At 37.1% G+C, this 12,123-nt stretch overlaps 1 protein-coding gene across 1 annotated transcript in view; it reads right to left on the reverse strand.

Annotated features, from left to right (window-relative positions):
- Window positions 1–551: 551 nt before the first annotated feature.
- The window catches only part of LIN7A (lin-7 homolog A, crumbs cell polarity complex component), a 118,357-nt gene continuing 106,785 nt past the window's right edge, over window positions 552–12,123 (reverse strand). Inside the window, exons 5-6 of the mRNA XM_069490607.1 lie at window positions 11,644–11,862; window positions 552–5,815 (exon numbers count right to left, since the gene is read on the reverse strand). Coding sequence (XP_069346708.1) covers window positions 11,644–11,862 — 219 coding nt within the window. The 3' untranslated portion in view covers window positions 552–5,815. The remainder of the gene's footprint in view (window positions 5,816–11,643; window positions 11,863–12,123) is intronic.

Consider the following 12,123-nt stretch of genomic DNA (forward strand, 5'->3'; position numbering starts at 1 on the left):
AATCCTCACCCTTCATACTTGTCCTGTCCATCTCTTCATCCGTTCATTTGTCTCCTTTATAATATCCTTTATATGAATAATAAACCAGTGAACTAAGTAGGCGTTTTCCTGAGTTTTGTCAGCTGTCCCAGCACATTAACTGAATCCAAGGAGGGGGCTGTGGGAGCCCCAGTTTGTAGGCAGTTGGTCAGAAGAATGGGTGACAACCTACTACTTGCAATTGGGTCACATATTGTGAGACTGAGCCCTCAACCTGTGGGATCTGACACTATCTCTAGGTAGACAGCTTCAGAATTGAATTGAATATTGGATACCCAGTTGGTGTCTGCTTGGAGAATTGCTTGGGAAAAAAACTCTCACGTTTGGTCACAGAGTGTTCTGTATTGAGTTTGAGAACAGAAAGGAGAAAACAGTTTGTGTTGTCGGGAATGGAGAAATACAAACAATTTAGAATCCAAACATTCAGGCGTCTTTAGCATCTAAAAATCGCTTCATATCCATGCTTTAAAAGAACTTAAAGTCATCTGATAATGAAAACAATACTTCCAGTCTGGTGTCTAATACTTTTACTTCCCAGCAGCGTAATACCACTTTGGTCAGGTTGAACCACTGCACAATTTTGCAGCTCTTTCAGAAAAATAATGAAAACAATTGGAAAGACATAATGTACATGCAAATGGTGAAAAAATGGTACTATTTCCCAATCCTTCTCCATAAATGTGAAACATCCTTGGTTCATCTCCGCACTGTGTATTTATTATAAGCCCTTACAGCAGGGATTTTTGTTTCTTTCAGGTTTTGTAGCACCAAATAGACACAGTGGCTAATAAGAAGTAATTCTGAAAAGTCACCGAAATATTTATCACACGTCAGACATTTTCTGGTCTGTACTTTTTATCCGTGTCTCTGGCTTATTCTGCATGAGAGTATACTACAACATAAGATTGAGTTCTCACCCTGTTTTTGCCACTGATATGATTTGTTGAGCATGAGTAATACTTTACTAACATCTTTTTTGTATACTACTTTACAATTTCAAAGTACTTTTATATACAGTGACTCATTTAATGACTCATTCATTTTAATGTAATGGTGTCCCCCCCTACCACAGATGATGATTAGACACATGAGCTCTTGTGTCAGACTGCATGGGTTCAAATCCCAGTTCCACCTGCCAGCTGTGTGACTTTGGACAAGTCACATAATAGATCTGTGCTTCAGTTTTCTTGTCTATAAAATGGAACCTAATGATTAGAGTTGTTGAAAGGATTTAATGAGATAGTCCATGAAAGCACTGAGCACAGTAGCTAGAAAATAGTAAGAGCTGAATAAATGTTGGTTATGCATAAATGATTACTTACCTACCTCACTGGGGTACAGCTGTGGTTTATAAATAAACTAAGCAGTGCTTGTGAGTGGTGTGTTTAGAAAATCAAGCTCACATAATCTGTGCAGGGAGTATTTCCTGATTTCCATAGGGCAAGGGATTTTGTTTCTTCTGTCAGGTGCGGACCCAATGGATCATAAACTCTTGTTATTGTTGGAGTAAGCATTCAGGAGTTCCTCACAGTAAGCTTCAGGAAGGGACTATGTCTGTCTTGTTTGCTGTTGCATTTCCAGAACCTAGCACGCACTAGGTATACAATAAATATTTGTTAAATAAATAAACACATGGAAAATTCTGAATAGGTATGTGATTAAATTTTAGGTCAGTACATTCTAGGAATCAAATGTGAAAAAAGAAATGATCTTTTAAAAGTAGGAGATTTAGGGATGGTGGCTTTAATTACTATGAGCTCCTGAGAAAAAAGTTGTTAATACTGAAGGGGATATTAATAATATGCTTGATGATGGGACTTTTCTTCTTTTCTAAAAACTAAAACCTAATCTTTTATAAAATTTAAAAATGGAGTTCTATGTTTGAATCATTCCTGCCAAATAATTCCAGGAACTTTCACAAAGAACTAGAAAGGTTGGGTTTCATTCATTGTAAAAACTCTGAATCCCCAAACATTGTTGCTTATCCACTGTTCAAATGTCCTCAAATCTTTGATGCCTTGAAAGTCATTAGATTTCAAGTTGATACATCTAAAAAGTTCTTATGAAGTCGATTTTGGTTTTAACTATGAATTTTAGAAATTATAGTGTCAATCAGTATGATATAAGCTGGTAAAATTTGTGAAATTTTCAGAAGGCAAAATCCATTTATTTGTCTCTTCACTGAGTCAATGATTTATTCACTCAACAAATGTTAATTGAGTACCTACACTGTGCCAGGCAGTCATCAAGGCATTCACAACCCTTTCTCTCATGGAGTTTGCAGTCTAGACAGGGATGAGATGGTTCAGATCACCCCATGTTTTGGAAAGTCTTGTTCTGTGTTGGCCTCCCTGAATCTTCAGGGTATTGATTTCTATTTCAGGTTGTTGTCTAAAGCTGATCTTACTAACAGGCTCTGTCTGTATGATAAACAGAAACTAACTAAAAGATGAGAAATTCAGACATTATTCACACATTCACAAATATCTACAGATGTATGAAATAATGTACATAAAATACTCCACATCTTGGAGTCCTACAGGCACAGCTAAGTAAAAGGAAACGAGATAAGATCAGTTTGATGTCACAGTTGAAGACTACCTTTGTAAATCGGTGTAATCCATCCCTAGCCAAGTTCTTCCGGAGACAGCTCCAAATCCTTAAAAAGCCCCTGCATGCTTTTTAATGCTTTTAAATGCTGAATTTTGCATTTAGATCTTAGCATTGTCTTAAAAGATTGTAGTTGTTCGCATAACTAGAGAATTCCCTATTGATTATACGATTGAGGAAGCACAAAAGTCTGTTATTCTTTCCAAAGTCAATTGTAATTTAAACTCATTATCTCCCTGCAGATGTTCTATTTCAAATGGCAACAGAATCAAAATGTAAATGCTCCAGTGAAAAGGTTTGGAAATCTTTTCCTGAACTATGCTCTGTGTATTTGTCTTCAAAATCACAGCAGGAAAAAGTTTAGAAAAATCTGTGCCACTGGCCACTTACCTGACCAAGGGAAAGAACTAAAAGTCACCAGGATTGCTGGCAAAGATTGTAACACTTTTTTCCCCTTTTAATACCTAATTGGCTTATTAAATCGAAGATTGAGCTTCATGTAAAAGCAACCTGATATGTATTTATTTCAATATGACTTGGGACATGTCAGTGGCTCTAATATGATCATCAATAATAAAAAGCATTAGTACAGGTTGTGCTAAATTTTTTCCCCTTTCCTTCTGGCTTCAGTGAAACTTAAGAGAACCACAAGCTTCCTCTCTAAGCCTGAGGGATGGCTATTTTTGATTAACACTTTGGAGAAAGGCTTAAATTTCAACCAACTAGATTTTACTGAAGGAAATTGGCCATTTGTGTGTAGGACCACTGTGACATATAATCTGTCCTTAAATGCAGTAGGTGTGATGGATTGCACCTTCATTTTGACAAACAACCTGGCATACATTTATCAGTATTTAACGCTGTGCAAATGCAGCATAAAATACAAAGACTTCTAGAAAACACAAATGTAAACTATCTGCTCATTTGACAGTTGCTTTTATAACATCATGACAATATTTGTATTGAAATGAAACCATATAACTTTAATATTAACCGAACACTTATGGCTAAGTGAAAACATACTCACCTTAAGCTCCAAATTTATACAATGTATTGAAATGTGTTGAAATGACCAGTTTCTCATTACAAGCGTGCAATGATTTCCCTTTAAGAGGGTCTTGTGGCATTGTCTGAATAGCTTTATTATTTCTTTGTTAAGTGATAACTAAAATATATGTTTTATTAAATTTTTCTTATAAAAATGTGAACTCTTTCAAACTGAATAATACTCACAGTCTCCATTCATTCCCTTTCATCCTGCTTGTCTCTTTTGTAAATCTATTTTACATAACATTCAGGGTCCTCACTGCCCCTACTTCCCACCCCAGTTCTCTCTGGTAAAAAATGATATGTATTCAAGGATGGGAATCTGTTACACGGCAGGACATGGTTGAAATTAGCATGCCGTCTGCTCTCTTTGCTGTTTGTCCTCTGGTGAGTGATGAAGAGCAGGGAGAACTTGGTATTGACAGTAATACCACCCAACAGGGCAACATAAAACATGTGGGGTAGTTGTGATCGGTTTGGTTTTATTTTCAAGAAGACAGTTTTTAAACTGAGCTTCATAAATTTCTGTTTCGGGGGACTATCTGAAATATCAAATTTATTCTTGGGGAACATTTTGAGGAATCAATTTCCATATTTAAGAAAAGGGGATATTCAAATATTTGCCTCAGTTTTCATGATCTGTTTAGAACATTTCAACTGAGCAATTTTTCTTTTCTTCAGGTACATTTTTGTGCTTACAGTATTAAGTAACCAAATAATTATTGCTTCCTGTTCATTCCGTAAAGTAAAATCAAACTTAGGTGTCTAGATTTACCATAAGTCAAAAATTATGATCTGTTTAGGTGGCCCTAACAAATCATTTTTCAGTGAATGGTACTTTCCAAAAGATGATATGCATTGTCTATTTACCTAAAGGAATATATGTTAACAAAGTAGGTGTCTTCTCTCTCTAGAGGAAGCAGCATCAGTTATTCATAATACTGATATTACTGGTTTCCATATGGCCAATTTTAAGAGGAATAATACCCCCCAAATCCAGTTTATATTTGGGAAAGTGACCTAAACGTTGTGTGACATATATATTTGAATATATATGCACATATATTATAATTTAGTTTTATAAAGCCCTAAGCTTTAAAATATCAAATAGATTTCTATGGTAGCACATCAGTGTTGGTAGTTTAGATTTCTCCAGAGTTTGTCAATCAAAAAATATAAAACTTAACAACAAACTATTGAAAGTGGGCTTATAGATATCATATGAGGATCAGTTCATGAAGCTAGGTCCTTTGGTAGTATTCTCTTACCAGGTTCAAAACACTTGGTAAGAAAAGAACCTAAATTGTAACCAATGCACTCTGATAATATGTATTTTGTGGAATAAATATATATTATATTCAGTTATAATTAATAATAGATACAAGCAATACTTAAATTAAAAAAAATACAATACTAGAGTTCCTATTCTTGCTTCTAGCAAACTAAAAGTTGAGCTAAAATCGCCCCACTCTATTAATGCATAATAAAATTCATGGGAACAAAATAAAAAGCCAATTGCCTGTAGAACCTGAAGAGAGTATAAATATTGTATAATAACTTGCCATTTTCAAGAGGAGAATAGAGGTTGAATTTGCAATGAACTGGAATTCCAATTCAGACAACTCAGCAACATGGATTGTGGAACAGGTCAGGGTTAGGGGCAATGTGTAGGTTTCTTTCAAGTGACAAAAACCTTGAACTGATGCAGTTTGAATTACAGCCTAATGAGGGGTTTGCTAATCTCTGGAAAAGCTATGGACCAAAGATTCACTTAATCCTGGCCCTGGTGATTTATTCAAAAGTCACAGACTTTATTCTTCTTATACTGTTTCAGTCTGCAGACTGGAAAAACACTCCCTCTACACACTGAGAATTCCCACTACAGTGAATGGAAGGTCTATGTGTGTAACGAGCACGACGTGAGCAGTGGGGGTTCAAGCCCAGAGAAAGACGGTGTCGAGTTGCCTTGGTAAAGAATTTATGTACCACGTGTTCACAGCTTCTTGACAGGTATAATTATCAGTGTTGTCTTTTCCTTTTACTGTGTGCTGGGATTCTGAAGCACGGTTTCAAATTTGTGACTATCAGATGTTTGATCAAGTAGCTTTCCCTCAAGGGCCTGAAAGGGGGAAAAGAGTAAAGAGAAATCAGTGATTAGTATTCATTTGTCAACTACAATATGCTAAAAATACCAAAAGAGCATGTGTTATGTGAGAACAGCAAGGATTATTTTGGGCGTTATCATTCATGCACCATCTTCCACACATGAAAAAAAAAATCTTTTGATGTTTGCAAAGGAAGTAATTACCGAATGAGGATGGGAAAGCCACAGTTATTCCCTAAAATGAAATAAAGAACACCAGTTTGGAAACATTTCAAATGTAAAACATTTCTTCCTCCTATTTCCAGATGATTCTATTTTTCCTCATGAAGGCAAAGAATACATTTATATTATGACTCTCAGAGCACTTGGTTGTGCTTTTCTCGAGGTACAAGCTGGCAAAGCCTCTCTCTGATAGGCTAGAAGCAGCAATATTTCTTCTCTGAAGCAGACATTCAACCTGTCTCTCCTCCCGTGAGGTCAGCCTGACACCATGTGGAACAGAGTAGGTAGGTGCCCATATGGTCAGACTGGGAAAAGCAGCCTCCCCAGACACCTCCCCCATACCTGCCACTCTTCCACTCCACGGAGTCAGTTCTTTCAGAGAGAATGGCGGTTTTCAATGTTTGTTCTTAAAGCTGCTGCTATTTTTATTTCAGTGAATGCTGAGCACCAAATACAAAACAGATTGTAACAAAATCCTTCTGCCTGCTCTGCATCAACCCTCTCCAGCGGTCATACCTTCTAGAGATGTGCCAACCACCCCCCGACCCCTACCCCCAGAGGCCTACTGAGTGGATGGAAAACCAAGAATGTTGTCAGGAGACACCTAACAATATTTCATATAAGAGCACTGTGAGCCATTAACATTTTAACTATTACAACATTAACACTGCCACTATTACTAATTAAAATTTATTGAGCGCTCACTAATTGTCACATATTTTTGCCAAGAGTTTTACATAATTTTTTCTTATTTGATCTCCAACGCAGACCATTTTACTGAGTCTTAGACTGAATAACTTCCTAAAGGTCTCTTAGCTACAGAGTGACAAAGATCTAGAGACTGAGTTTTTAATGGATTAAATTATCTTATAGTCACATGCCCTGAGGGAATGGTGCTCAGAACAGGTGAATTCTGGTAAGAGTCTTGGATCTCTCCATCTGTCCAGAAGCGGGGGTAGGCCTGACACATATGCCAGCAGCTGAGAGCACTGGTCATTCAAAATGTGGGTCACTGAAATACCTTTTGGGAAGTACCATCTGTATCAAATGTTCTCAATATTTACCTCACTCCTGTGATTTATAATTCAGCAGATTAGGGATTTATTTTTTAAACAAAAGCCTCTTTTCCATTATCAGTGTGACTTTTGTTGGTGAAGTTGCCTTGCTAACTCTTACATGAGCCATTGTGGTAGGCAGAATAGTGCCTCCCACTCCCAAATATGTCCATGTTGTGATCTCCAGAACCTATGAATATGACAGGTTACATGGCAAAGGGAAATTAAGGTTGTAAATGGAATTAAGGTTGCTAATTAACTGATGTTAAAGTAGAGAAATCATCCTGGATTATCCAGTTGATCCCAATGTAATTAAAAGTGGGAGAGGAATCTGAGTGAGACCCCGTTCTCTATAGAAAATAGAAAAATTAACCGGGTGTGGTGGTGCATGCCGTGGTCACAGCTACTCGGGAGGCCGAGGCAGGAGGATCGCTTGAGCCTAGGAGTTTGAGGTTGCAGTGAACTTTGATGAGGCCACTGCACTCTAGCCTGGGTGGGACAGAGCAAGACCCTGCCACAATAAAATAAAATAAAATGAAATGAAATAAAATAAAAGTGGGAGAGGAATGGGTCAAACAGAGAAATTAAAAAATACTTTGATCTTAATGAAAATTAAAACACAACTTATCAAAATTTGTGGGATGTAGTGAGAGGAGTGATGAGAGGGAAATTTACAGCATTGAATGTGTATTTTAGAAAAGAAGAAAGATTAAAAATCAATCACCTGAGCTTCCATCTTAGGACATTAGAAAAAGAAGAGCAATTTAAATACAAAGTAAGCAGAAGAAAGGCCTGGCTTACTTATTACACTTAGCAAAATGTCTTCCGGGTTCATTGCAAATGACAGGATTTTTCCCCTTTTAAAGGCTGAATAAGATCCACTGTGTATATATACCACATTTGCTTTATACATTCATCTGATGTTGGATGCCTAGGTTGCTTCCATATCTTGGCTATTGTGAGTAGTGCTGCAATCAACATGGGAGTACAGATATCTCTTCGGCATACTGATTTCAGTTCCTTTGGATATACACCCAGAAGTGTGATTGCTGGATCATACGATAATTCTCTTTTTAGTTTTCTGAGGAGCCTCCATACTATTTTCCAAAATGGTTGTATTAATTTACATTTCCACCAGTAGTGCCTAGGGGTTCCCTTTTCTCCATACCCTGGCCCAAACTTCCTATAGTTTGTCTTTTGGATAATAGCTATTCTAACAAGTGTGAGGTGATATTACATTGTGGTTTTAATATGCATTTCTCTGATGATTAGTGATGATGAGCTTTTTTTCATACATCTGTTGGCCATCTGTTAGTGTTCTTCTGAGAAGTGTCTTTTCCGATCCTTTGCTCATCTTTCAATTGGATTGTTTTTTGTTATTGAGTTTGAGTTCCTTATACATTTTGGATATTAGCTCCTTATCAGATGTATAGTTTATAAATATTTTATCCTAATTTGTGGGTTGTTCATTCACTCTATTAATTGTTTTCTTTGCTGTGCAGAAGCTTTTTAATTTGATGCAATCCTATTTGTTTATTTTTGCTTTTGTTGCCCATGCTTTTGGAGACATACTCAAGAAGTCTTTGCCCCAGCCAATATTGTAGAGCATTTCTTTTATGTTTTTTTTCTAATAGTTTTACAGTTTCAGGTCTTATATTTAAGTATTTAATCCCTTTTTGTGTTGGTTTGTATATACTGTGAGATAAGAATCCAATTTCATTCTTTTGCTTGTGGAGATCCAGTTTTCCCAACACCATTTATTAAAGAAACTGCCCTTTCCCCATTGTGTGTTCATGGAACTTTTGTCAAAAATCAATTGACTGTAAACATATGAATTTATTTCTGGGCTCTCTATTGTGTTCCATTGGTCTATGGGTCTGGAGACATCACACTACCGGACTTTAGAATCTAATACAAAGTTATAGCGATCAAAATGGCATGGTACTGATATAAAGACAGCTGTGTTCTTCACACCCAAGAGTGCTTTGGATTTTGAAGTCTTTTGTGGTTCCACACAAATTTTAGAATTTTCCTACTTCCATGAAAAATAACATTGGAATTTTGATAGGAATTACAATAGGTTCAACAGAATTACAAGATAATAAATTTGGGTTATTTTAAGCCACTACATTTGTGGTAATTTTTTATGGTAGCAATAGAAAACTAATGCAACTGTGACGATGAAGTATTAATACTTTGAAGTATGGGGTACTGCTTTGGAGGTAGGTGGTAAGGGTAATTTGGGTAACTCCTTAATATTGAATCCCCAGAGAGTTCACAAGTGTGTCTTTGAGGTGGGAGCAGAGAATGTAAGGGCAGGTTCCATTGAACAAAGAGGCAATGTGGCAGAGTGGGTAAGAGCAGGAAGCCTTGAAACCCATGTTTCTGGGTTTGAGTCCTGGCCCTATCACTTGCCTGCTATGAAATGCTGTATACATTTTTTTAAACTCCTGTATGTCTCAGTTTCCTACTTTACAACAAGACTAAAAATAGTACCTCATCCTCATAAGGCTATTGTGAAGATTAAGTAATTTAATATATGGAAATACTTAGAAGAGCTCTTGGCCCACACTAATTGTTTAATAAAATGTTAGCCAGCATTAAAACTATTTCTGGTTCAGTTTTCTGCTTGGAAATTCTGAGTTCCTTGGATGCAATTTTATCAGAGTCATCCTCTGGGACCTGATTCTCTTCGTGACTGGGCTGATAGTTTTGGCAGTGATTCCCTGGATCAGATCGTCAGGACCATGGATAGTGGTAGGAGAAGGTACAGAGGAGTTTCAGTAGTGGACAAAATAAACAAAATGGGGCCCTTAAGAGAAGGAAGAAAAAGAGAGTCAGTGAAGCCACTGGCAAATGCCAGCTACTTTGTAAATCTGTTAAGATACAGCCTAAGTTCGACTGCAATAAATTCTTCATTTTATATCTAGCAATAGAAGTCAAGGACAAGATTTTGGTCTTGACTTCTTCAGAGTTTTGATATCTCAAGAGGTATTCCTGCTTCTTCTTACTTTTATTCTTTGGGAATCTGGGTGAAATATGAATATACATGAAGTCACAGTTTAAAGCTGAGGTGCTTAAAGCTGAATAAATCTAACACTTTCTCAAAAAAAGTGGGTATAGCAAAAGAAATCTCACATTCACATTCTCTGTTTAGGTTTCTAGCATACTATTGAACAGTAATCATATATTTTGCATTCTAGGAAATGTAATCTATTCATCCTGATTATCAAATATAGAAGTTAGGGGAAAAGACAATTGATTTTTACTTCAGGAGAGTTTAAAATTAAAAGTAGGCACAAGAGCTGGGCAGAGTGGCTCATTCCTCTAATCCCAGCACTCTGAGAGTCTGAGGTGGGTGAATTGCTTGAGGTCAGGGGTTTGAGACCATCCTAGGAAACATAGCAAGACTCCATCTCTAAAATAAATAAAAAAAAAAATTAGTTGGGTGTGCTGGCATGTGCCTGTGGTCCCAGCTCCTAGGGAGGCTAAGCCAGGAGGATGACTTGAGCCCAGGAATTTGAGGCTGTAGTGATCAATGATTGTACAACTGCAGTCCAGCCTGGGCAACAGAGCAACAGAGTGAGACCCTGTTTCTAAAAAATAAAATTAGGCAAAAGAGAGAAACTCCCCACACAGTTCTTGCATTCGACCTATTTTCCATTTGTGTTTGTATCCACCATTTACCATTGCTAGGTACTCATAACTTTTACCACCTCAGATGAAAGAAATATTATTTCTAATTTAGAGAATAGAAATTGCATTTCATTTGATAAACAGTAAGATAATATCGGGCAAGTATTTTTCTTTACCTGGTCTTTGCTTGACTGATTAAACTTGAACAAAATCTGAGATCTATTTCAAATTAAATACGTCAAATTAGCTTCAAATATTTTCTCAGAAGCAACCATTGCATGAGTTAGCAAGTGTAACAAATCTCTTTTAATCTTTAAAAATCAAATTAATTAAAATGTAATTAAGAGCTAATCTAGGTCCCTTTGACTGAATTCACCATAAAATTCATGGATGATGTGACTTGGGTTATTTTATTTGTACCTGAATTGGTCACTACAGTTTCATCTCAAGGGGCCATGATCATGTGTATTGCAAGTGCTACCATGGCAGGCACAAATACAAGTCTCGTGTTCACTTAAATAGAACTCTACAATTTCCCATGTAAGAGAAAACAATCACTCCCTTGCTTAAAAACCTTCAGTGGCTTCCACTGCAATAAAATGTAACTTCCTTCAGTGGCTTACAGAGCCCTCTAGAGTGACCTGGCCTCCACCTCTCTCATTGATACCATTATCCACCACTGTCCTCACTTACTACTCTCTGACTACCCAGGCTTTCTTTCTGTTCCTGAAACATCACATAGCTCATGCCTGTCACAGAGCTGCTGCACTGGCTATTTCTTCCTCTTTTTATTCTTTTTTCCTGGCTGCTACTTGTCATTCAGTCTCATCTTAAATGTTACCTCCTCATTTTAAAGGTCTTCCCTGACCGTATGTATACGTGTGTGTATATATATATGACTCTCCTTGTATAGAATAAGTCAATTCTCACCTATGACATGTGGTTTTGTTGTGTTTGTTGCTGCTGCTGCTGTTGCTGCTGCTGAATTAGCAATTGCTGCTGCTGCCGACGCCGGGCTGTTCGTAGCTTTTCAAAGCGAGCCTCCATTTCTTCTAGGACTTTTGGGGTGTATCGGACCACCAGCTTGACACTGTCCTTAGCAGCCTTGAGTAGTTCCACAGCTTTCTCATGGTGTTCTCCTTCCACACTCTGAAAAGACAGTGACATTTCTTAAAAGAGAGAGCTTCGAGAGTCTTGTCCCTGATAGACAAATCTGAAATTAGCATCATACTAAAAACCTGAAGTTTAAAATTTCAAGAGGGCATGGCAAATAGGCTATTTTAACATCATCATCATTATTTATTATGTTTGTGGCTAAACTGTAAGCATGTTAGGCTGCACTAGAGCATGGAATGGATTGGCTGGGGATTCAAGTTGGAGGGATAAGAAACAATGAAGACCTAAATTACA

The sequence above is a fragment of the Eulemur rufifrons genome, chromosome 16 (genome assembly GCF_041146395.1).
Source record: "Eulemur rufifrons isolate Redbay chromosome 16, OSU_ERuf_1, whole genome shotgun sequence".
Taxonomy (NCBI): domain Eukaryota; kingdom Metazoa; phylum Chordata; class Mammalia; order Primates; family Lemuridae; genus Eulemur; species Eulemur rufifrons.